The 27,022-nt window shown below is 50.1% G+C and overlaps 1 protein-coding gene across 1 annotated transcript in view; it reads left to right on the forward strand.

The window, feature by feature from the left end:
- Positions 1-27,022, forward strand: part of LOC125705064 (uncharacterized) — a 52,646-nt gene that overhangs the window by 17,344 nt on the left and 8,280 nt on the right. Inside the window, exons 7-13 of the mRNA XM_048971394.1 lie at positions 1,304-1,375; positions 1,938-2,051; positions 3,191-3,304; positions 6,892-6,999; positions 11,374-11,457; positions 11,760-11,840; positions 13,270-13,374. Coding sequence (XP_048827351.1) covers positions 1,304-1,375; positions 1,938-2,051; positions 3,191-3,304; positions 6,892-6,999; positions 11,374-11,457; positions 11,760-11,840; positions 13,270-13,374 — 678 coding nt within the window. The remainder of the gene's footprint in view (positions 1-1,303; positions 1,376-1,937; positions 2,052-3,190; positions 3,305-6,891; positions 7,000-11,373; positions 11,458-11,759; positions 11,841-13,269; positions 13,375-27,022) is intronic.

Consider the following 27,022-nt stretch of genomic DNA (forward strand, 5'->3'; position numbering starts at 1 on the left):
CTTCCAAAGGACCATACTGTATGTGAAGAACCAAAGAGCAGTGAAGATCCATATTATCAGGCAGGAGATGGAGACCCTCAGGTCCCAAAGCAAACAGGCAAAAGAAGAGGAGCGCAGAGGTTTGGCTCAGCTGATGTACATCCTACACAAGAAGATCAGGGTCCTCTGCTGGGCAGAGTGGCATTGTGGATGACGCTGTGTAAGAGCCTGAAAGCACTGCATTCATCACCAAGCCCTTCAAGTTCATGAAAGAACTGTTAGAGCAAAAGCATAGCAGCAAGATGGCCTGTTCACAGGAGGAGACAGACCAGGCCCGAGTGGCACCCATACAAAGGGTATAAGAATTGGCTGAAATTCTTCCTGAAGCTTCTCTGAGTCGTCTGGAGAAGAGAAGAGTATTCCTGACCAGTGGAGGTTTGGATCCCAAAGGAGGAGAACTCAAGGCGAATGGACCAGTTCTGCCTCATTTCTCTGTGTGTTGAAGCAAAAATCATCTTTAGTGCTGTTTCTAACCTGCAGTTCACCATTCTTGTGAAGAACAGTTAAAATACATAATTTCAGAAAGAAGACCTTTCAGGAATGGCCGTATGCCTGGAGCATGCCGGTTTGGTGACTAGTGATGCGTGGATTGCATATCTACAGGCACCGTGTTTATTCTGTGGATCGGGTCATAAAATTAATATTCTGATTAATTGTGTATGAGTTGTGGGTCAGTGATATATAATAAATGAGGAAAATAATAATTACATTCTCAAAAATGTAAACATATTTCAAGCTTCATTTTACATCAGGTACAAATTAACAGACTAGACTTGTCTTTAGCAGCAACTGAAGCAAAAAAGATTCAAGTGAAAATCAAAGAAACAGAATTCAAACAAGAAAGGAAGGGCAGAATAGGTCTGTGTTGGAGTGATTTAGTGAAATAATGAACCCTGACGAGTGCGCTGCTGGGTTTGGTATATATGACATGGTATTTGGTATTACAGTTTTATCAGTGTACTGTCCAGCTCTTACACTGTAATGTGGGTCACAGAGGCTTTTACTTTGAATAAGGATCTTATTCTCTTAGTCTTCTGCGGCTTATGTGTGTAAAATTATAAACTAACAGCTCATGATCAGGGATGATGAATTTGAATGTAATTTGTTCTCATTGAATGAATGGTCATTAATGGTCTGACATTGCTACATATTTTTCCTATAATTAGACGTAGCTGTTGTGATGTGTGATGGGCTGAATGCAACATCTATTAAATTATTCCATTTTTATTTCATTTTAAAATTAACTCTTCTTTTCATTTTGCAGATACAGGGCAATTAATTATATGCATCACCTTGAGAACTGCATTTCCCATCATTCTGGTGGGTGCCCTAACAGGTAAGTTTAAGTGTAATTAATAGATATGAATCATTAAAGTAACACAGGATAAAGTAGCATCTTCTGGTAAAACATTAAACACACTGTGGTGCATCTTTGAAGATGGCAAACATACTTCAGTGTTTTAGCACATGCTGCTCATTTTCTGTACATTACTGTACAGAGTTTCTTGTGATTTTGTCACTCTGGTTGTAAAATACCCCTAAATCAGAACTTGATTCCCACCTGAATCCCCAGGTTATTCCCCCATACAGTGACCCAGTTAAGAGGGATGGGTCTTAGCATGGTGGGTAAGACAAGGACCTGTATGTAACCTGAAGTTTCCCAGCCCAGGTCCTGGGTGAAACTCGGCCTGTTTACCTTTAGACAGCTGCTTAACCTGAACTGCTCCAGTGCCCAGCTGTCTGAAAGGGGACGGTTTTAAATAGCTAAGTATTGAGGTTTATTTAAAATAATAATAAGCAGAGGAAAAGTAGCATGAAGTAGCTGCTCCACAGCTCTGTATGTTTTCCTGTGTCTGACATTAATTGCATAGTGACTCACTATTTTTACATCATTTCAGGTTCTTTCATTGAGTTTTCAGCAAAATATTCCCCATTTCCAGCTGAGAAAGCAACATTTGGAGGATTTTTTAGTGGAATGATATTTATGTTTGTCCTTTTTCTTATATTCCGAAGTGAGTATGTTTATAAATGGATTTCTGGAATATTGGAGTTACAAATTTCTTTTTTGCTTTGTATTTAAACACAAAAATGTGTTTTGAGTTACATAGTTTCATCCATCCATCCATTTTCCAAACCGCTAATCCTACTGGCTCACAGGGGGTCTGGAGCCTATCCTGGAAGCTACGGGCACGAGGCAGGGAATAACCCAGCATGGGGGGCCAGCCCATCGCAGGGCACACTCACACACCATTCACTCACACATGCACACCTACGGGCAATTTAGCAACTGCAATTAGCCTCAGCATGTTTTTGGATTTTTGGACCCTACGACGACATGGGGAGAACATGCAAACTCCGCACACATGTAACCCAGGGGCAGACTTGAACCTGGGTCCCAGAGGTGTGAGTGTGAGTCTGCATGTGCTCCTCATGTCTTGTAGGTTTGAGTCCCCCTCCTCTGTGTCTCTATACAGTCTGCATGTGCTCCCCATATTTTGTGGGTTTGAGCCCCCCTCGTCTGTGTCTGTATACAGTCTGCATGTGCTCCCCATGTCTTGTGGGTTTGAGCCCCCCTCCTCTGTGTCTGTATACAGTTTGCATGTGCTCCCCATATCTTGTGGGTTTGAGCCCCCCTCCTTTGTGTCTGTATACAGTCTGCATGTTCTCCCCATGTCATGTGGGTTTCTATCAGTTACTTCAGTTTCCTCCAGAAGCCCAAAGCCTCACTCTCAAGTTAACTGGTGTCTGTAAATAGCCCATAGCATGCGACTGTGTGTATGGCCTCCCCTCCAAGGTGTACCTCTGCCCTGTGCTGCTTGGCATGGGCTCCAGGCCCCCTGTGACCCTGTGCAGGATGGGTGGATGCATATTAATGTGTTACACAATTTGTGATATACTGTAACATCTCCCCAAGCACAGGCACATTAATTGCTATTTTCTTCAAAGCTGTATTTTTGGGTGGGTGGCAACGATCAGTGTTGTGATACTGTAAGCCTGTGCATTAGAGCGCCCCTGCCCCCCAGGCATCCTTTGTTACCTTTTAATACCCCATTTATGTCTGCAGATTTTATTGTTTTTTTATCCTCCTTGTTATCTGTTCTGACTTAAATTTTATTATGGTGACTGACTCTATTCTCACCCCCATTTTCAGTCGTTGACATGGTGGTTTGGAGAATATATCCCAAAGAAAAATATGAGAAAATACTTGCCTACATAGCAGGAATAACTGGAGTTATATTTCTGTTCGTCTTGGCTTCATCCATCAGTAAGTCTGTATAAGTTCCCATATGTGCTGTTAGCATGTTCTCCCCGTGTTTGCACTGGTTCCCTCCATGCAGGGGCGTCATGCACCTTATTTTTTTGAGAGTTCACAGCTTCATATGCAAAATGTATAATTGCCAAAACATGAAATTCACTTGCAGACTGAGCTAGGACAGTCAGATTGAGTTACATAATATGCCTGATGAGCAGAACATTTCCCAAAACATAATCACACATCCCAAATGTGGTTCATCTGTAATGTAAGCCTGTTTGTAGCAATTAGATTGTAACACTACATATCATACAGCTGCACTCATCTGCTCCAACCTTTCATGTCTCCACCCCATTTGGCCAGCAGGGGTCGCTGGCCATTCTGTTCTCCCTGTGCCCAAGTCCTTTGCGTGTTTCCCTTGCTCCATAGATTGCTGTGTGGTGCTATGGACTGAGCCTGCAGCTACTAACCTGTTAGTCATGTGTTCAAGCCAGTCACATTTTGTGTTCATTAGATATTGTTCCCTAGTGTTTCTTTTTTATTAGTTTTCTTGTCTTGTTCTGTTTAATTATCCTTGTGTTCTGTTCCTAGTGTTTAATTCCCTGTTAATGTTTTCTTTAGCTCTCTATCTTCTGCATTTAATTACTATTCATTCTTCCTGTTGCCCATTTTCTTGTGCCAATTGTTGTTGATTGTTCCCACCTGTCCTGCATTATCTTGTTTGCCCTCTGTATTTAAGTACTTGTGCCTGTGATGTTGCTTATTCTGATTAGCTGTGTGCTTGGTTTGCTTCGCTGCTTGTTCTCTGTGTTTCCAGTTTCCCCTTGTAGATCATTTTTTGTTCTGTTTGTTACATCATTCCCCTGTTTAGTTTTTATCCCTTGTGGTGTGTTTTGCTTGTAGTGTTCCCAGTGTTTTATCTGTAATAAACTTTTTAGTTTTATGGAGCCATAAAATAGAGTGTCACCTTCCTTTTCCCGCCTTTACCTTGCCATGTTTCCATGACAACAACTTTGGTGACCATGGTTGTTGATGGTAAATTTATATCTTTAAACAGCTGAAGATACAGTATTTTAAGTCAAACTGTGAAATACTGTATCTTCTGACATTTTCTCCAATCTCCTGATTAAATCTACTGTAAATTAATATATTACTGTCCTGTCCCTGTCCTGTTTTGGTCAAATTCAGTTTCTTTTCTCTGACAAGTACACCAAAACTACACCGCTAACTGTTACTAAAGGCTGCTGACCTTAACAGCAGTTATCAAGCCTCCAAAAGGCATTCCTCACTTTCCCCAGGCCAGCTGACTGTAACCTCTCTGCCTCAGCTTCTTTTAACATTAGTTCAGCCATCCTACTAGGCTTCATGGCTGTTGTCAGTCTTGATATATTTTTGTTGCAGATGTCCAAAACAACAAGGGTCAGTCTCTGAGCAAAGAACAGCACTAATCAGGCCTCCTCATTGTTCTCCTTTATGACAGCTTGCACACCTCTGTAAAGCAGCCAGTGTAGCCCTGCCTCTTATATTGTTGGTTTATAATGTCTGGCTAAGACATTTGGCAAGAGCAGCTCCAGCTGTGTCCTTTACATGCACTAAATCAAGAAAACACTCTTGTCTTTTAATATTGTTATCATATAAAAAAATTAGGCGCCTGATCCTGTTTGTAAGGGCCGATTCATACGTACTGTCCATGCAAAGTGTGAGTGATGTAAATTTAGTCATGAGAGGTGTCCAGCGGACATGTTGTACACCAGTGCACGTCAGTTGCACATGTGCAATGAAATTGACAGTAGGAGGTAGAAGGAGAAGAAGAAAAATTGGTGTAGTTGTAGTTACAGACACTTTCGGTAAGTAGCTGTGTGAGGAGGTGTGAAGTTTCCCGCAGACGCATAACTCATTATTGAAGGAGCACAGAGTCGCGTTCCGGTGCAAGATTTTGTATAAACAGATCATCCAAACACTGCTGGCTGAGATGGAAATTGTTCTGGCTTTGGGCAGGGAAACAGCACAGACACCGTGAAGTCGGGGAAAAGGGGGTTTATTCGGGGAAAATCACCAAATACAGAACAAACGCATGAACAAAGTTGCAATAGAGAAATCACAGCATCAGTAAGATATGATGACACACTGCATACACACCTGGACCAAAATGTGTCCCTAGTGCCTTTCTGCAAGCAGCTAGTATCACTTTGTGCGATGAATGAGGTGAACATTCAGATTTTTATTTGTCACTTGCATGAATGTCCTGCTACACCAGCAGTGAGATTAATTTCCACGACTCCAGACTGTGCTAAACTAAGCAAAGCTTTGTATCTTTGCTGCTTTTGTCTTTCCTTTGTTTTGAGTCCAATCTGTTTGTCTCTCTGTTTGTCTGACAGATACTCATAAATAAAGGGGGGGGGGGGGGGGCTCATGCTCATCCTTTTGCAAGTGTTCCAGGAGCCACTCTACTTTATAAGTGACAAAATCCTCGCTCACAGCATCAGTTTCTACCTGCTGGAGCAGGGAGGATGTTTCTTGCCTAATTATTTCTGTAATAGACTTTCTGAAGTGAGGCAGCCGGACACAGCTGGGCTGTAGCGGTTGTGGCCGTAGCCTGTCGTATAGCGGCTGTCACCTCATCCATTAGATCTTAAGCGACTGTCCCAGCCCGGTTTCCACGGCCACATCCCCAGCTTGCTAAAAAGCTGTGATTGGACAGTTATTGCATTTCAGCATGTACTTTTCAAAAATGAGCCGATGCAGCAGACCAAGGAAGGCCAGTACAATTCTGTGTGATTTGGATTTCTTCATTTAATTGTGTGTAATGTAAACCTTTCTAATTGTTTTTCTGGATGGTAGTTAAATAAGATGCATAGCAGTGGAATGATGGTTTTGCTGTTCATTGTGTCATGACATTCATTGAAAAGCAGTGCTTCTTCTGCATTGCATTTCCACATGGCACGGTTTCTGCCTGCTGCACACTGCAAAACAAAATGTCACGTCGATTGTTTTCCCGTACATGCTGAAGTCGTATTTGCAGTTCAAGGTGGCATGAATTCTGCTCTTCAGTGTGAAACAGGCTAAACAATCTGGAGCCTAAATCTAAAACCCTGAGCGGCCCTGAGCCCCTTCAGTCTCTATCAGCATGACGCCTCTGCCTGCAGGTGCTCCGGTTCCCCCCCCCCCTCCAAAAAAAACATGCATTTAGGTAAAATGGGGTCTAAAATGGCCCGTTGTGTGTGACTGGATGTGCCCTGTGATGGACTGGCACCCGACCACGGTGTACCCTGCTCTGGGCTTTTTAGGGAAAGACTCACCATGGAACTGTACTTGAGAAGGGGTTATGATGGATGGAAAATGTCACTGGGATTTCAGAAATGTACAAAATGGATTGTTAAAATGCGTTTTCACGTTTGATATGTACATTTAGGGATGTATGATGAAATGGCCAACCCAAGCACTCTGGGATGTACTTTTCATACGAGAATGTTAAATAAGGGATTCAAAACCAGAACCCCCAGGTGACAGACCAGTGCAGGACCAGTGAAGATATCTGTGTATGTATTCTGTCTGACATGAATTCCATGGTGACTGACTCTGCTCTTACATTATTTTAGTTGCGGTCAGTGTTTTCCTGGCAAAATTCTCAGCTGCAGCTTGGAAAGAACAACTTGGAACATTTTTCATTTTGTTAGTGTTTCCAATCTTCATGATTTTATTCCCAGGTAAGTATGTTTTCAGGTTAATGTATTTATTTAAATTTTTGATTTAGACTTTGGAACATCAAGAACACTGGAGCAGAATTCGGTATTGAGGTATTTAGTTGCTACACTGTAGTGAATTAAACACACAAACGTTAAACTTAATCCTTTGAATGACATAGATATTTAAAGGTGTGCTTTCCATATTTAATATAAACACAATTAGGGTATTATGATGCAATAGTCAACTGAAACACCCTTATTTAACCTTCCATAACCAATTTTAATCTGCTTTTAAGATTGGGATGTACTTTTATGCATGCCAGAATTCTGTGGTTCACAATTAGATTAGTTTCTATAATTTGACAGGACTTGGGTTTTCTGTCATTTTCTTCAGTGTCTTCAGTGCTGAAATTGTTTCTCTGCATCTTGACCTGGATATAACGAATGTAACCTGTGGCGTTAAAAGCTTTCAGCTCATTGTCGTGATATTCCCAGGGCTCTCCTTCAATAATGTTAAATAGGATGCTATGCTATTACAGGTCACGACTAGCTAGCAGGCCAGAAGGCTAAGCATTCGGATTGAGGGATGGCTAAATTTAGCTGGTACAGCAAAAGAAACCACAATGTTTTGAGAAATTCACCATTATAGACTGATTTTGTGATGATGGAAATGTAAAACAAATGCATTAAACAATGTTCAGACTGAATGCAGAACTTTATTTGACAGTAATTTTACTGTGTGGTAACCTAAGTTTGTTCAAATCACTAAATCTGTGATCTGAAATCGTGAATTTCTGAACAACAGATGATGCTTTGACCATTTCAGATTGAATTTATAAACACTCCTATAATGATGTGCTGGCTAGTGGTTACTTTTAATCATTAATAAATATTCCTATATTTTGATTAACTCCATATGTAGACTCCATGCTGTTAGCATGTATAACATACCTGTGGCAACAGCAGATAAACTATGATCTAGGCCAGGTGTTGTGTTACTTGATGATAATTGCATTAGGTGCCCCCTAGTGGCTGCCTAAAAAATCTGCAGCCAGTTTGGTATATTGTAATGTTACCTCCTGTTGGTTATTTGTAATCACATGGGTAAGGTTATAGTTCAGACAGGACAGTTTGTTGGAAGTTTTCACACAGCAAGGCACACTGTCTGATCCTTTGCATCAACCTGTGTTGAGACTTGGAAAACCTTTGTAAGTTATATTCATATGTCTCTTGTTAACGATTAAGGATTAATGTATATTTGTGATATTGTTTTATATTTGAGAAAATTTATGGATGATTATCCAAACCTTATTTGATATGTGTAATGTGGCTGAGTATGTACAATTAAGCAACTGTTACACTATTAAGGGTTTATTCGACATTGAGGCATTTTTGTGTATTTAGTTTCACAAGAACGTGAAAGAATGTTTGTAACCACAGAAACAATGTAAGAAAGAGTTGATAAAGACTAACAAGTAAAACAGCCCTCAACTTTGCTTCAACGTCTGAGTCAGCATTTAATCCTTACAGTGGCCAGCATGACTGTTTAGCTATAATGCTAATGTCACTTAATGCAAGCTACACAAGCAGGGAATAGAATGCCAGGTCTATTCAAATCATGGTCCTCAAGGTCCAAGCACTGCTGATGTTCAAGCCCTCCTTTACCTGCAAGCCAGGTGTGAATCTTACACCCCCCCCCCCCCCCTTACACACAGGCAATTATCATCAAGTAACATGTACGCTGCCCTCTGCCCCGCCTCTCACACGCAGGCGGCCCCATTCCTCCACCCTTCACACGAAGGCCGCCCCGTGCCCCGCCTCTCACGCAGGCGGCCCGTGCCCCGCCTCTCACACGCAGGCCGCCCCGTGCCCCGCCTCTCACACGCCGGTTCCCCGTGCCCCGCCTCTCAAACGCAGGCCGCCCAGTGCCCCGCCTCTCACACGCAGGCCGCCCAGTGCCCCGCCTCTCACACGCAGGCCGCCCCGTGCCCCGCCTCTCAAACGCAGGCCGCCCCGTGCCCCGCCTCTCAAACGCAGGCCGCCCCGTGCCCCGCCTCTCAAACGCAGGCCGCCCCGTGCCCCGACTCTCACACGCAGGCCGCCCCGTGCCCCGACTCTCACACGCAGGCCGCCCCGTGCCCCGCCTCTCACACGCAGGCCGCCCCGTGCCCCGCCTCTCACACGCAGGCCGCCTCGTGCCCCGCCTCCCACACGCAGGCGGCCTCGTGCCCCGACTCTCACACGCAGGCCGCCCCGTGCCCCGCCTCTCACACGCCGGCTCCCCGTGCCCCGCCTCTCAAACGCAGGCCGCCCCGTGCCCCGACTCTCACACGCAGGCCGCCCCGTGCCCCGACTCTCACACGCAGGCCGCCCCGTGCCCCGCCTCTCAAACGCAGGCCGCCCCGTGCCCCGCCTCTCACACGCAGGCCGCCCCGTGCCCCGCCTCCCACACGCAGGCCGCCCCGTGCCCCGCCTCTCACACGCCGGCTCCCCGTGCCCCGCCTCTCACACGCAGGCCGCCCCATGCCCCGCCTCTCACACGCCGGTTCCCCGTGCCCCGCCTCTCAAACGCAGGCCGCCCAGTGCCCCGCCTCTCACACGCAGGCCGCCCAGTGCCCCGCCTCTCACACGCAGGCCGCCCCGTGCCCCGCCTCTCACACGCAGGCCGCCCCATGCCCCGCCTCTCACACGCAGGCCGCCCCATGCCCCGCCTCTCACACGCCGGCTCCCCGTGCCCCGCCTCTCAAACGCAGGCCGCCCCGTGCCCCGACTCTCACACGCAGGCCGCCCCGTGCCCCGACTCTCACACGCAGGCCGCCCCGTGCCCCGCCTCTCAAACGCAGGCCGCCCCGTGCCCCGCCTCTCACACGCAGGCCGCCCCGTGCCCCGCCTCTCACACGCCGGCTCCCCGTGCCCCGCCTCTCACACGCAGGCTGCCCCATGCCCCGCCTCTCACACGCCGGCTCCCCGTGCCCCGCCTGTCAAACGCAGGCCGCCCCGTGCCCCGACTCTCACACGCAGGCCGCCCCGTGCCCCGCCTCTCACACGCCGGCTCCCCGTGCCCCGCCTCTCAAACGCAGGCCGCCCCGTGCCCCGACTCTCACACGCAGGCCGCCCCGTGCCCCGACTCTCACACGCAGGCCGCCCCGTGCCCCGCCTCTCACACGCCGGCTCCCCGTGCCCCGCCTCTCAAACGCAGGCCGCCCCGTGCCCCGACTCTCACACGCAGGCCGCCCCGTGCCCCGACTCTCACACGCAGGCCGCCCCGTGCCCCGCCTCTCACACGCAGGCCGCCCCGTGCCCCGCCTCCCACACGCAGGCGGCCCCGTGCCCCGCCTCTCACACGCTGGCTCCCCGTGCCCCGCCTCTCACACGCAGGCCGCCCCGTGCCCCGCCTCTCACACGCAGGCCGCCCCGTGCCCCGCCTCTCACACGCAGGCCGCCCCGTGCCCCGCCTCTCAAACGCAGGCCGCCCCGTGCCCCGCCTCTCACACGCCGGCTCCCCGTGCCCCGCCTCTCACACGCAGGCCGCCCCGCGTCTTGCACATAGGCTACCGGTACCCCCAGAGTGCTCTATTGACTGTAAAACCAGTCCACGAGTGCCCATCCCTAGTTCTGAGTGCCTGCCTACCTGCTGTTGTGAGAATTGAAGGAAAACAGCAATCTGTCAATAAATCATTCAATTTATTATTGCAAAACATATTTCAATTTATATTTCATTATTTATCGACACATTTAATGAATTAGATATAGATTATTTATTTTATTATGAAGTCACCCTCTAAACTAAGTCATTAGAGTACATTATAATCTGTGTAGTTCTCAAAATTCAATCATGCTTATATGTAGTTTAAAATTGCAATGAAGGCCTGTTATGACAGAGCATGGTGATGGAAAGGAGGGACAATCTATGGCAGCGGGTCACAGCAATGCGGTGGACATTATGAACACAAAAAAATGAACCAAAAGGGATAAACCACCAAAATAAAGAGGCCACATGGAGTCAAAATAAACTGGGGAAAAAACACAAAAGACAAATAAAGCAAGTATAATTTATCCAGAAGATGAAACTAGTCAGCCTCAAACACATTTCTCTAATGCAATTATGTGTAAATAATTGCATTTTTCAAACACATTTGAAAAAGGGCTTGGGCCCCTCAGCGTCCGATATAGGATTCAGGCTCAGAACCCCCAGGTGACGGTGCTGTGCAGGGTTTTAAACACAGAACTCTGTGCTCTGCAGGGTTTTAAACACAGAACTCTGTGCTCTGCATGGTTTTAAACACAGAACTCTGTGCTCTGCAGGGTTTTAAACACAGGACCACTGAACATATCTGGTTTTTTCTTTGTGTTTGGTGACTGAAACTCTTCTTTCCTTTATTTCATTTGGTCTAGGTGTGCTTTGGGTAATACACTCCAGAAGGATGGAAAGACCAGTACAACTTAGAGGCATTCTAGTAATCATGTTTGATTTCATGTGTAAGTATATATTTCTGGATTTATTTGTTCACACAGGCCTCACCTTCATCACGCCACAGTGTTTCGAAGGATCCTCTCAGTTGCAGGGGCATTAGACTCCTTCGCCTGTGTTTTGGCCCCTGCTGCCTCCGGATCATGGGCCTTACTGTGCATGACCTCACAGTGCAGCCGGGCCCTGGGGACGGCAGGATTAATCTCAGGGGAAGAAAAGCCCAAGGACACTTTGTTATTTAATATCATGTTATATCTGTATAGACTGATGAGGGAATGAAGGTGTCTGATTTGCTCTGTTTGCCTTACAGATAATCACAAACTGTTTAACATGCTGTTCCTTATTATCTATTCCCAACTTTTTACTTGGATTAGCAACACATTCAAACTAGGTGAGTCTCCCTGCATTTTCATACTTATTATGTGTGTAAATGGAGGTGGGTGTTTCTAATACATTTAATAACTTCTGCTGTGTGGAGGCTCAGTGTGTCACGACCGGGTGTAGGGGGGGGGGGGGGGGGCGGGGGAGCAGAAAAGGAAGCAGAGATCCAGAGGTGAGGAAGGATGAGAACAGGGTTTAATATGGTAACATCAGGGTATGGGAGAGGAACAGCAGAGACAGAGTAACGGATACAGCAGAACCAGGTGCAAACACAGAGAGCAAGGACTAGCACAGGTAGGGAAACACAGGCCAGGGGTTCAAGGTTCAAACGAGGACTGCTGGGTTGCTGGAGCTTAAACAGGCAGAGGGGAAAGGAGGGAACTAGAGGCTGATGCACTGATAGGAACCGGTGGAACCAGTCTGGCGAGCTGAGTACTGCAGAGAGGTGAGGTTAAATTTGACTTATGTGTAGGTCTGGACAGCAGGGGGACGGACGGATCAAAACACGTCTGTGTTCACGGTGAAAAGTTAGTTTATGACACTGTCTCTCTTTTGTTATTGTTACTCGTCTGTGTAAATGTCAGGGTTGAGGGTTTTTTTCACTGTCTTTGCACTTTGTCCGTTTTGTACTACATGTAATTCCATTTGTGCTCGTCCCATTTACTGCTCTATGCCTAAGGATTTGCCCATGGAATAAGTTTATCTTATTCTTAATCTCTTGATGCAGACAGGTTTTATTCAAGCTGGTAAGTGCAGCTGGCATTCCACAAATGAAACCTTTGCCATCTTTTACTATGTTGGATTTATAATGATAATCTTACCAAAAGCCAAATGCACGGAGCCAGACATCGCTGTCCTGTTTAGTAACGTGCTCTAATTGTTAAGCCACCGCACAGACATTAAGAAAGGAAGTAATGCAGGCAGAAAGAAAGCATAATGTTCAGGCAGGGACAGTTCTGCTGCTTTATGAATTAGACTAATGTAGGCTTAAGAAGATGTGTTTTAAAAGTATTCAGCATTCATTAAGTTTTTGTATTCTCTAATACTGTTGTAAACATAATGTGAGCTGAATACAGAATACACATTTTGTACGTGACTGGGAATGTGTGAATTGCACCATTATAAAGTGAGCCAAAGGAGTTTTTTAGTAGGGAATTATTATATATTTTATTATACATTTTATATTTTCTATTCTATCTTGAAAGCTAACTCTTTGAGCTATGCACAAATATTCCAGCGGAATTTGTTATATATTTCTTTTGGCATTACACTCATCTTAATTTTAATGTAAATTATAAATATGTCAGATACCTGTACAAATGGCAATAAAGTCTATCTATCTGTCTATGATGTTACATTTATATTCATAATAGTGATAGAATGTGATACAAGTATGGATAATTATACACCACAGACTAATGTAATCTTTCTCTTTTCAGAGTATTCAATTCCGATTGCAGTAGCTGCTTTGGGAATGTGTGCCTGCATAATTATCAAGGATTATTTATTGTATCGTGAAGAAACGCGCTTGGAGGGATTTTACTGTAAGCATGAAATTCTGTACTGAACCATTTTCAGCCTGTTTGTCACTGATAACTTACATGAGTCACCAGAGTACAATTAAAATCCATTCTCAAAGTTCAATTTTATGTGTAGTTAAAAATGATGCTTACAATGATGTTTATTTAAAAATACATTTTATGATTATTTTTGAGCAAAATTTAAGTATTTTCAAGATTCCCTTTTCCTCCTACATACAAATTGACCTGCATTGTGCATAAACACTTCGGTTGATTAATGTTTATCATAATAAATGTTGTTCTGGTACAGATGCTCCTCTACTCATGAATGAGTTACGTTCCGAATGGCCGTTCATAATTTGAATCATATGCCGTTATTCAGCATCATTTTAAGGGCACTCATATCTACATACATAAGCACGCACAGTACTGTATGTGTCATTCCCTGCTCGTGCTGATCCTCCTGTGAGCCACGTCCCCCTCGCTACCTCGAATGGAATCCTGTTTCTAGTTCTGTTAATTAGTTTTGTGTATTTAAGTCAGTGTGAGAGTATGTTTCCCCAATCTAGTCATCAATGTCTTGAGGTAGTTTTCATGTTCCTGAGTGTGTTTCCCCGAAATAAACCCTGTGTTTCGCCGGCTCCTTCCCCGCGCCGAATGTGTGACAGAATGACCAGACTCGGGAAACATTCTCTTACATGGACTTAAATGCACAAGACTAATTAACATGACTAAACAACAGCTGATGACACGGAGATTCCACACGAGGTAGCGAGGGAGGCGTGGCACACTGGAGGATCAGCACCAGTAGGGCATGACAAATACTTATGCATGTAGATTTGAGTGCCCTTGAAATGATGTTGAATAACGACTTACGGACATTTCAAATTACGAACGGCTGTTTGGAACAAATCTCGTTAGTAAGTAGAGGATCGTCTGTACATGTAAACTTTAATCTTAAGAGAGCAGATCTTACTGATACGCAAGTACAAAGAACTGGGATGCTGGGAGTACGCACGCTACACCGCCGTGCGGCGAGAGTAGCGGCCAGAATTCTTACTAGGCGTAATTGGCGCACAGAACAAACTTTGATATTGCGGACAGGAAACGGGAGCCTAAAGAACGCAATTTGGACTCTTCGTTCGTATGTCTGAAAGTTCATAAATAGAGGAGCGTCTGTATTATTCCTGGTTCTTTGGAGACGCCATGATGAGCCAGATGTTCCCCATGCGGCTGAGACTGCAGCCTCTCCTAAGTGTCGTTTCTCCTCACTTCTCTCCCCTGAGCTGCCTTACAGCCTCACATCAGCCTTTCTCCTCATCATCCTGCTGCCTCTTGGCCTCGTCTCCTCATAATTGTCCTATAATATGTCCTATTGTTTGCATTCCTTTGCTAAATCTTAGTATTTCAGTCAGACTCAATATAAAACAGTCGGAAAGTACAGCTCTGAATGATAAATCAACATTATACACCATAACTTCTGGGGTGTCACAGAGTCGGGCATCCTGAGTGAACCCTTGGAAAGGTCTAGGGCTGCATTATATCACATTGCGATTATGTGGAGCATCACAATAATTGAAAGGGCTTTAGATGATGGGCATAAAAATTGTCCAAACATTTGCTTTCCAGCACAATATGGATGTTTACTTACCCCCACGATTTGGTAAGCACATCAGTAGTATGCCTAAAATATTTATGAGAGGTGTATCTGTCACGATCCGGAAATACTGGAGACGGCGATCGTGCGGGAAACAGGCAAGGGAAACCAGGTACGGGGAATAACGGGGTTTTATTGGAGTAACGGGGACTAGGGAACATCGGACAGGGACTAGCAAACATCCACAATGACGGACAAGGGTAACAGGCAAGACCAGGACTTAAAACAGGACAAGACTAAGCAAAGTAATCAGACAAGGCTGGAGACAATCAGGGACGCACACGCGGGTAATCAGGGGGCGTGGCACACACGAGGAGCCGACGAGCCGGGTCATGACAGAACCCCCCCCCAAAGGCGCGCTTCACCGGGCGCGCCAGGGAGGAGGCGACGAACGGGACACAGGAACCGGGACCGAGAAAAGAACAAAACTAACGAGAGACCGGAAACAGGACAGAGGCACAAAACATAGCGAGAGACAGAACGTAAGACACGACTCGACACAGGACCGGGAAAGCGGAGAGACAGACCAGGAAGGGAGAGATAGGAGGGACAGGCGGGACACTAGGAGCGGGAGTGCAAGGAGGGAACATCGGGAAACGAGGAGCAGGAAAGGGCGGAACAGACGGGCGAGGAACAAAAGCAGACGGGGCAAAGACATGAGGTACGAAGGCAGAGGCATAGGGCGAGAAGGAGGGGGTACCAAGGGGAGCCCGAGGGAGCCCCAGCGGGCGACGGGAGGCAGCCGGAGGGGCCGCAGGCGGCCGGGAGGCCGGAGCCGGAGGGGACCCCGGAGGGGCCGAGGAGACAGGGCGAGGGACCCGCGGAGGGGCCAGGGAGGGAGCAGGAGGGAGCACCGGGGAAGGGGACGAGGGAGTAGGAAGGGGCCAGGGCGAAGGCCCGGAGGAGGGGGGAGCCGCAGCAGGCGGCGACGTCCGGGAAAGGGCCGGAGGTAAGGGCCCCGCAGGCGACCGAGGAGCCGCCGTCGGGGAACCCCCAGGCGACCGACCAGGACCCAGAGAGGGGAGCGAGGCAGGGCGACGAGGCACCGGAGAGGGACCTGCAGGCGACAGCCGACGCGGAGGGCCAGGACCCGCAGGCGCCAACCGAGCCCCAGCGCAGGCGAGGGAGGGCGAGCCAGGGGGCAGGGCGGGCGGGACCCCAGCCCTGCGTCTGTGTCCCCTTCCCCTGCGGGACACAGACAAGCCGACCCTAGTTCGGGGTCGATCTCGCCGGGGCGAAGGACAAGGGGTTACGAGTTCTGTCCCCGAGGGGTCCCATTCCAGCTCCTCCACCTCCGAAGAGGGAGGAGCCAAGATGGAGTTGTCCAGGACCACCTCGGGGACTAGGACAGGGACTGGAGCTGCTGCAGGCGGAGGGGGCGCCTCTGGAGCTGCTGCAGGCGGAGGGGGCGCCTCTGGAGCTGCTGCAGGCGGAGGGGGCGCCTCTGGAGCTGCTGCAGGCGGAGGGGGCGCCTCTGGAGCTGCTGCAGGCGGAGGGGGCGCCTCTGGAGCTGCTGCAGGCGGAGGGGGCGCCTCTGGAGCTGCTGCAGGCGGAGGGGGCGCCTCTGGAGCTGCTGCATGCCGCCGGGGCGCCGGGACAGGAACACGGTCAGGTCGCCGGGGCGCCGGGACAGGAACACGGTCAGGTCGCCGGGGCGCCGGGACAGGAACACGGTCAGGCCGCGGGGGGGGGCGCCTGCCCGGGAACTGGAGCGCGGTCAGGAACTGGAGCGCGGTCAGGAACTGGAGCGCGGTCAGGAACTGGAGCGCGGTCAGGAACTGGAGCGCGGTCAGGAACTGGAGGTGGCTGCAGTGGGGGCGCCGGCCCGGGAGCTGCAGCAGGTGGCTGCAGAGGGGGCGCCTGCCCGGGAGCTGCAGCAGGCGGCTGCAGAGGGGGTGCCTCTGCAGGAACTGGAGCACTGTCAGGAACTGGAGCGCGGTCAGGAACTGGAGCGCGGTCAGGAACTGGAGCGCGGTCAGGAACTGGAGCGCGGTCAGGAACTGGAGGTGGCTGCAGTGGGGGCGCCGGCCCGGGAGCTGCAGCAGGCGGCTGCAGAGGGGGCGCCTGCCCTGGAGCTGCAGGTGGCTGCAGTGGGGGCACCTGCCCTGGAGCTGCAGCAGGCGGCTGCAGTGGGGGCGCCTGCCCGGGAGCTGCAGCAGGCGGCTGCAGAGGGGGTGCCTCTGCAGGAACTGGAGCACGGTCAGGAACTGGAGCGCGGTCAGGAACTGGAGCGCGGTCAGGAACTGGAGGTGGCTGCAGTGGGGGCGCCGGCCCGGGAGCTGCAGCAGGTGGCTGCAGAGGGGGCGCCTGCCCGGGAGCTGCAGCAGGCGGCTGCAGAGGGGGTGCCTCTGCAGGAACTGGAGCACGGTCAGGAACTGGAGGTAGCTGCAGTGGGGGCGCCGGCCCGGGAGCTGCAGCAGGCGGCTGCAGAGGGGGCGCCTGCCCTGGAGCTGCAGGTGGCTGCAGTGGGGGCACCTGCCCTGGAGCTGCAGCAGGTGGCTGCAGTGGGGGGCGCCTGCCCGGGAGCTGCAGCAGGTGGCTGCAGTGGGGGCGCCTGCCCGGGAGCTGCAGCAGGCGGCTGCAGAGGGGGTGCCTCTGCAGGAACTGGAGCACGGTCAGGAACTGGAGGCAGTGGGGGCGCCTGCCCTGGAGCTGCAGGCTGCTGCAGTGGGGGCGCCTGCCCTGGAGCTGCAGGCGGAGGGGGCGCTTCCGGAGCTCTCCGGAGCTTGATCAGCCTCCGGAGGTCTTCAGCCATCCTCTCCAGATCTGAATACGGGGATTCTGGAGTGAAAGAGGCGAAATCCTGCCCTAGTTGCACTGCGAGCTTTTCCCCCTCCGGAGGGCCCTGTGGGGCCGGTTCTCCCATCACCCTCCAATACAGTCCTTGGAGGGTGAAGTACCTGTCAGCGAGGATCATGGGTGGCGGCGGCAGCGAAGACGGCTGCGCAGGCGGCGGCGGCCGCACGGGAACGGGGTCCGCCGGCAATGGCGGCCGCACTGGAACGGTGTCCGCCGGCAATGGAGGCCGCACGGGAGCGGTGTCCGCCGGCAATGGCGGCCGCACGGGAGCGGGGTCCGCCGGCAATGGCGGCCGCACGGGAGCGGGGTCCGCCGGCAATGACGGAGGGAGGTCCTCCGTACGGGCGATCGCCGTTCTCCTCCGTCTCCCTCGCAGGCGCCTGGCGGTTGCGGGAGGCGGCGCGATGTCCGTAAAAACGGACGGTGGAAAAAAGGCTTCTGGCTCCGGGTAGTGGAAGGGCTCCTCGTCCTCGTCCTCACTTGAGAGCCAGTACTTCCACGCAGGATCGGGGACGCGTGTGGTCGGCCCCCGGGCTGGAGGTAGGGCAGGTACCTCCCTCTCGTCCTCCGCCGGAAGCCAAAGCCTGGAGAGCGAGCAGGCGCCGAGAGAGATCGGCTCTTGAGGGAGCCTCTTCCTTTCTCTCTGCTTCTTCTTTGGGTCCGTCATTCTGTCACGATCCGGAAATACTGGAGACGGCGATCGTGCGGGAAACAGGCAAGGGAAACCAGGTACGGGGAATAACGGGGTTTTATTGGAGTAACGGGGACTAGGGAACATCGGACAGGGACTAGCAAACATCCACAATGACGGACAAGGGTAACAGGCAAGACCAGGACTTAAAACAGGACAAGACTAAGCAAAGTAATCAGACAAGGCTGGAGACAATCAGGGACGCACACGCGGGTAATCAGGGGGCGTGGCACACACGAGGAGCCGACGAGCCGGGTCATGACAGTATCGTGACCCCCAAAACTTAATAATCTGTGCAAATTCAGGGTATCCTTATTTTTAATAAACATGTCAGACTTTAAACTTCAAAAAGTACCACCATACTACTGCCTCATTATCTTGTTCGTACACAATATCTCCTATTTTAAAAAATGGCTGCTGAGCTGTCCCTTTCTTCACCGCCACTTCAGTGCTTATGGCTTTCATGATTTACCAAAACAGCAGTTTGTTGTGTGTTCCGCTAACCAAATTCAATAAACATAAGGTAATGCCAAATTTAAACATTGCATGTAATTTTGGGTGTAAGTAGATGACCAGGTTAGACTGAAAAGCTGGTGTCCGGACAAATATTTATGTAGTGCTAGGATCCATCAGTAAATACCTTCCTTCTGTCCAGACGGTGATTCCCCCTGTTTAGACAGCAGTACAAACAGTGCATAATGTCAGAGTGGATATATTAGAGTTCTGTGTGTGCGGCACAGTTCAGCTTTAAGTGATGATAATATACAGTATGATGTACAGTGATCTGGATTCAGTTTGATTACCTGTTTTACTGTTAGCTTTCATGCTGTTTTCCTCCCTTTATATACTATATTACAATGCAAAAAGGCATCATGCAAAATCATTTTAATAGCAAAATAAATGTATACTTATCTAAAAACAAGTTACTATCTAAAGGTCTACAAACCTCTATTTGTCTCCAAGTTAAGTAAAAAAAACTCTAATTTCAGTGGTGTTGGAAGCAGTAGTTGTATAAACTGCTGTCATACAGGCCAATGGATTAGGTCTGGATTTTACACAAAGTATAGCACAAGCAACAAAGTATCTGTTTGTTCAATAAATTTGAACAATTTCAAACCTGCTCCCCAATTTTTACTGAATATTTTCATTAAGACATACAAGGGGTGGGAGGCGGCATGGTGGTGCAGTGGTTTTTGGATGTTGTTGGAGTATGTCAAGCTTCAAAATAAACGCCTCAAAAAATAAAATTGTTTTGTTTAGCTGATAAGAATATGCAATGTTGTAGACATGATACAGAGGCAACCAAACACCAATGGACAAAGAAATGTCTGTCTCTCCATTGTCCATCATCATTTAGTGTCCATCCATCATAACAATAACAGCTATGCTGTCACTCAGGGGCTTTCCTTCAGTACCGATCAAGATGCTCATAGGGTTATCAGATCCTGAAACAAAACATTTGAGACTTAAAGCTGTATTCTGTAAGACTGTAATGATTATAAATTATGATTACAAATCATATTCAGGTTAGGTCAGGTTGGGGAGCATGCGTTGAAGCAGTGGGTTGCCGCACCCACCACACGGCGAAACTCCTCAGGATCCCAGCCAGCAATTCCCCAGAAAGACACACATTTTAGTTCCACCCTCCAGAAATGGCCATCCATCTGCCGCAGCCATGTGTTATGTGAGCATCCCCTTGGCCTGGTCCAGTCACTCCAAATGCACGTAATGTGCCTCATTCGGGACTCCTCTAACAACCGCTCATTCGACACAAAATCAAACCAGCAGTACCTAAGACTTCTGCAAAGAAAAACAGTACCGAAGGAGTCCAGTCTTAGCCTCTGCTTACTGGATAGTGTCCATATCTCACAGCAAGACAGGGAGCAACAGGACTCTAAAGCCTTGGACCTTTGTCCTCTTGCAAAGATATCGGGAATGCCACACACACCATGCAACGCACCATTTTCCAGCAACCTCATCACCCATGCTCATCCAATCCGTTTGTTGACTTCATAGAAAGAGTCACCAGAGACATAAATGTTGTGGTCGACGTAGATAAATCTCTCAACAAGGTTGACATTCTCCCCCCAAACAGACACACTACTGAGGACTATGTCGAAGAAGTCATTAAATGCCTGGATCTTGGTCTGGACCCAGGACACCTGCAATCCCAGACAATCCAACTCCTGGCTCAGTCTCTCGAGAGCCCCGATCAGACCCTCCATTGACTCTGCTAAGATCACAGCATCGTTGGCAAAGTCAAGATCAATAAATCTTCACCAACAGACACCCCACAGCTACTGGACCCCACAACCCTGCCCAAGACGCAGTCCATATAAGCATTGAACGGAGTAGGAGCAAGAACACACCTGTGGTGAACCCCAGAGTCAACTGGGGTGCTTTCTCCAATCTGCACAGCAGTCACAGTACCAGTGTACAAGCCAGCCATGATGTCCAGCAACTTTGGGGAGATCCGGTGAAGTCTCAGGATGTCCCACAGGCCAACTCAATCAATTCAGTCAATTCACTTTACGAAAATCGACAAGGCTGCAAAGAACCTATGCCAATATTTGCGGTTGAGCTCGATGATAACCCTCATTGCCAGGATAAGGTCAATGGTAAACTTCTTAGGCGTAAAACCAATCTGCTCCAGTCTCTGACAGGCAAGTAAGTGATCACGGATCCTGTTAAGGATAACTCTACCAAGGGCCTTACCCGGCACTGAAAGCAATATTATCCCCCTGAAGTTCCTGCAATCCAGGCAATAACCATGTCCTTTCACCTCATGACACCATCGAGAGGAACCATTCTGCTACAGCAACAGCTACTCCCTGAGTATGGCAGCCATCAGACCGACCAGACCAAAAGTACGTATACCCACCTACTGGGATCTGGCCAATCTCCAGTCTACATACTTCAGAGAGTGCTGCCACAAAAATGCACAGTTTACGAAGCTCCCCTGACAGCAGAAGAAGATGGTCATCTTGCTGGAGAGACCAGACGTTCCACGTGCCTATCCGGATGCGCCAAACTGGGAGCCGACACCTCAGCACCATGCCATCCTCGATCCCCAACAGGTTTCACCCTATTAGCTCTCCGACAGTTTTGACTCATCTGGGATGAGGCTACCGAAGGTTTTCCCCCATCCCCTACATGGTGCGTGCAGACTTCCTGTGGGTGGTTGCAGCAGAGCAACTCCCACGTAGAGCAGAAGAGTATCATGCCTGTTTAAATTGAGCAGTTGTGTATATATGTTTGTGTGTAAAAAAATCTCAGAATACATGAGACAATGTGTTTTGTTAACATACAACACATTCCTGTCTGGCAGCATAGCGGTATGAATAACATGGAGGAGTTCGATTTTGGTAATATGGAACTTCTTTGGATTCTCCAAAACCAACAAGGTGCAATTAGAGGACAGGTACTGGCAGTCCAAGTGGGATGTGGCTCTGCCGGTTGCTGAAGAAAACAATCGAGTGTGGGAGGAGTTTGGTGAGGCTATGGAGAAGGACTTTCAGTCGGCCTCAAAGGTTCTGGCAAACCATCAGGCAACTCAGGAAGGGGAAGCAGAGCTTCACTAATGCTTTTTATGGCAGGCCTGGGGAGCTGCTGACCTCAACTGAGGACATAGTCAGGCAGTGGAAGGAATGTTTCGACGATCTCCTAAATCCCACTGATACACCTTCCTCAGAGGAAGTAGAGCTGGAAGACTCAGAAGAGGAATTGACTGGTTGAGGTCAGTAGTGAAACAACTGCTTGGTGGTAGGGATCTAGGGGTGAATGAGTTCTTGAACGCTCTTGATGTTATTGAGCTGTCTTGGCTGACATGCTTCTTCAACATTACGTGGACAGTGCCTTTGGATTGGCAGACTGGGCTGGTGGTCCCAATCTTTAAGAAAGGGGACCGGAGGAACTTTAGGGAGATCACACTCCTCAGTCTCCCTGGGAAGATCTATGCTGGAGTACTGAAGAGGAGGGTCCGTCCGTTTTGACATATGTATTTTTATTGTCCAAGGGAGGCAGTACTATATGGAGTGTGGAAGATACGGCCTCTTCTATAAACTAGTTAGGATGATAAGCAAACTGGAGTGAATCCAATTAAATGGGAAGGTTTGCAGTGACAATTAACAAGCCATTCTCAGCATTTCATTATGACTGGCATCAAGGCAACAGGCCTGAAGTCATTCAAGCACGTTGCAGCTGTTTTCTTTGCTACTGGAATGACTAATGGTTTTGAAGCACTTAGGGACTGTGGCCTGGCTCAAGAAGACATTAAAGATGTTTGCTGAAACATCTATCAGTTTATCAGCACAGTTACTAAGCACATGTTCCCAGGTCATGCTACTTCCCTTGGATTGACCTTAGCCAGGGTCTTCTGCATGTCAGCTGTGGTGATAGTAAAGATGAGGTCCCGAGATAGTCATGGAGGTCTCACCCCTAATGTGATTTCTGGTGCCTCAAAGCATGCAAAGACTTCATTGAGCCTGTTCAGAAGTGTAGTGTCACAGTCATCAATCTGTAGCCAGCTTTTATAACCTATGACCTGGATTCCCTGGCTGTTTGTCTTTCTGATATTTTTGATGAACGATAGATCAGCCCTTCCTGAGTGGAGAGCAACCTTGTCGTCAGATCTGAAGGCTGCATTCCAGGTTTTCGATAGTGTATATGAACCTCTGTTAATAAGCTTCTCAACGTATTCTTGGATGTTTATATGATGGTCATGGGAAGCTGTAGCTCTGTAAATGTTTTAAGTTTGTCATCGCGTACTAAAGATTGCTTGATTGCTTATTAGCATGCGTTTCCAGAAAGCCTTCATAACTAATGTAGGAAAAATTATTATGCTTGAATTGTTCAGTTACTGGGGGGCGGCATGGTGGTGCAGTGGTTAGCACTGTTGCCTCACACCTCTGGGACCCGGGTTCGAGTCTCCGCCTGTGTCACATGTGTGTGGAGTTTGCATGTTCTCCCCATGTCGTCGTGGGGTTTTCTCCGGGTACTCCGGTTTCCCCCCACAGTCCAAAAACATGCTGAGGCTAATTGGAATCGCTAAATTCCCCATAGGTGTGCATGTGTGAGTGAATGGTGTGTGAGTGTGCCCTGCGATGGGCTGGCCCCCCATCCTGGGTTGTTTCCTGCCTCGTGCCCATTGCTTCCGGGATAGGCTCCGGACCCCCCGTGACCCAATAGGATAAACGGTTTGGAAAATGGATGGATGGATGTTCAGTTACTGGAAGATTTTGTTTCAGGATATAAATGGAATCCATTAATTACAGTATAACTACTGACCTGGGTTCAAAAGTTTGTCCCGCAAACATAACTCTCACCAGTGATGTAGCAACTCTATAACAAAACTCTATTCACGGCCGTAGAAAGAGTCTCACAATACTTTAGGATAAGCTTGGAACTTCAGAATCTTAGTAGTGATTTCGCACTTAGTAGTGAAGTGACAATTATGAGCCAGTCATTCAGCTGGTGATTCAAAATGTATAAAAGGCAGGCATTTATTCATAACACTACAACTAACACACGACATACATTACACTTAACATGAAAGAAAGACAAAATAACAGGACTAGACAATAAAATCAATGAGCAGGGATGAAATATGAGATTAGCAAATGGATGAAAAGGAGTCTACGTGGTTGCGGATGGAGTCTTTGGAAGCTTGTTGTGGAGGTGATGAGATGACAGAGAGCGCTCGGGTCTGGAGCAGCTCTCTGCGTACTTTGCGGTTTCTTCCTTCTCCGCCCTTTCTTTTCTGCAGCTGGTTTATACGCAGGTATCTTCAGTCTTTTGGTTCTGCTTCAGCCCCAGAGGAATCCGAGGTGTGTGATTTTAAAGTCTAAAGTCCATGAATATTGATCATTGGGAATTCAACATTTGGACCAATGATCTGGAATGATCTGGAACATCCGACCGGAGTCCTGGTCTAGGGGCCTTTATATCAGTCCAATGGATTTACGACCATATAATGAAGCAACTTTATACCTAATTTCAATAAAAGTATTTAACTTTAGATACATGCAACTACGTGAAGATCCATGATCAGATTCGGATTTATGAGAATTTATCCGTCAGTTTGATAGCAAACATGCCATCTGGAGGTTTACAAATCTTATGGTCTGAATTAAATTCATTTTATGAAATTATGAAATTAAATTCATAATTTAAAATGCCATCGTAATGAAATCACACAAAACCTTTAATATTTCCATGGAAATGACCATAACAAAAAAAAACTGTTAATACTTGTTGTGACGCCCGCTCCGTCCGCTCCTCGTGTGTGCCACGCCCCCTAATTACCCACGTGTGATTTCCTGATCGTGCCCAGTCGTGTCTTGTTTCCTGCTGCCTTGTTTCATGTATTTAAGTGCCTGATTTGTACTAACCCGTGTCTGTCATTGATGTTAGTTGGCGTCTTCTGTTCCCTGCCCCGTCTTTCGGAATAAACCCCTTGTTTGCCCTGATTACGGCGTGTTTGCCCGTTTCTGCCTGCTCGCCCGCACGATCGCCGCTCTGCCCGCGATCCAGTGTGACAGAATGACAGACCACAACAAGGCTGCATACATCTCCGAGGAGGAGTACTTCCGCCTCGGAGAACAGGTAGCGTACTGGAGATCCCAACCCGGTATCACTGAGGATCGTCCAGCGTGGAGCCTCGTCCGCGGGTGTGAGAAGACCCTCGGCCAGCTAGCCCTCGACCTAGAAGCCCGCTTGGCCGAGGAGCTGCACGAGGGTCTCCTGCGGATAGCTCAGCTCCGGACCAAGCGCTCCGTCGCTCCCAGCGAGCGGGGACCAGTCCTTCCGCCGTCCGCATTGGCGGACGTAGCTCCACCTCCCGCCGCTATCAAGAGCCGGAGGAGGAGACGGAAGGAACCGGCGATCGCCCCGACGATCGCCTTAAGGGCATGTGCCCTCATCCCGGCGGCCCTCCCGGAGGAGGATCGGGATATCTCCCCAATCGCCCGGATGGTCCCTAGCTCTGCTAGGCTGTCTCCCCAGGCAGCCTTTCCTGTCCGGAGAGCACCGGTCCCGGCTACGCCGTCGGAACGGCCGCCGCCGCCCGCGGACCCCGCTCCCGTGCAGCCGCCATTACCGGCGGACCCCGCTCCCGTGCAGCCGCCATTACCGGCGGACCCCGCTCCCGTGCGGTCGCCGCTGCCTGCGCAGCCGCCTTCGCCCGCGGATCCCTATCCCGTGCGGCCTTCGCTGCCTGCGCAGCCGCCTTCGCCTGCTGCAGCTCCAGGGCAGGCGCCCCCACTGCAGCCACCTGCTGCAGCTCCAGGGCAGGCGCCCCCACTGCAGCCACCTGCTGCAGCTCCAGGGCAGGCGCCCCCACTGCAGCCACCTGCTGCAGCTCCAGGGCAGGCGCCCCCACTGCAGCCACCTGCTGCAGCTCCCGGGCAGGCGCCCCCACTGCAGCCAGCTCCTGTTCCTGACCGCGCTCCTGTTCCTGCAGAGGCGCCCCCTCTGCAGCCGCCTGCTGCAGCTCCCGGGCAGGTGCCCCCACTGCAGCCACCTGCTGCAGCTCCCGGGCAGGCGCCCCCACTGCAGCCAGCTCCTGTTCCTGACCGTGCTCCTGTTCCTGCAGAGGCGCCCCCTCTGCAACCGCCTGCTGCAGCTCCCGGGCAGGCGCCCCCACTGCAGCCACCTGCTGCAGCTCCCGGGCAGGCGCCCCCACTGCAGCCAGCTCCTGTTCCTGACCGTGCTCCTGTTCCTGCAGAGGCGCCCCCTCTGCAGCCGCCTGCTGCAGCTCCCGGGCAGGCGCCCCCACTGCAGCCACCTGCTGCAGCTCCCGGGCAGGCGCCCCCACTGCAGCCAGCTCCTGTTCCTGACCGTGCTCCTGTTCCTGCAGAGGCGCCCCCTCTGCAGCCGCCTGCTGCAGCTCCCGGGCAGGCGCCCCCTCTGCAGCCGCCTGCTGCAGTTCCCGGGCAGGCGCCCCCTCTGCAGCCGCCTGCTGCAGTTCCCGGGCAGGCGCCCCCACTGCAGCCGCCTGCTGCAGCTCCCGGGCAGGCGCCCCCACTGCAGTCAGCTCCTGTTCCTGACCGCGCTCCTGTTCCTGCAGAGGCGCCCCCTCTGCAGCCGCCTGCTGCAGCTCCCGGGCAGGCGCCCCCACTGCAGCCAGCTCCTGTTCCTGACCGCGCTCCTGTTCCTGACCCGGCGCCCCCTGACCGCGCTGCAGCAGCTCCCGAGGCGCCCCCTGACCGCGCTGCAGCAGCTCCCGAGGCGCCCCCTGACCGCGCTGCAGCAGCTCCCGAGGCGCCCCCTGACCGCGCTGCAGCAGCTCCCGAGGCGCCCCCTGACCGCGCTGCAGCAGCTCCCGAGGCGCCCCCTCCGCCTGCTGACCCGGTTCCTGTCCCTGGCCCCGCTCCTGTCCCTGGCCCCGCTCCTGTGACTCCTTCACCCTCACCCCGGCGACATCGACCCCGACCGGGGGTCGGTATGTCTGTGTCCCGCAGAGGGAGGGGACACAGACGTCGGACTGGGGTCCCTCCCGCCCTGCCCCCTGGCTCGCCCTCCCTCGC

Source organism: Brienomyrus brachyistius, chromosome 12, assembly GCF_023856365.1.
Source record: "Brienomyrus brachyistius isolate T26 chromosome 12, BBRACH_0.4, whole genome shotgun sequence".
NCBI classification, from domain to species: Eukaryota; Metazoa; Chordata; class Actinopteri; order Osteoglossiformes; family Mormyridae; genus Brienomyrus; species Brienomyrus brachyistius.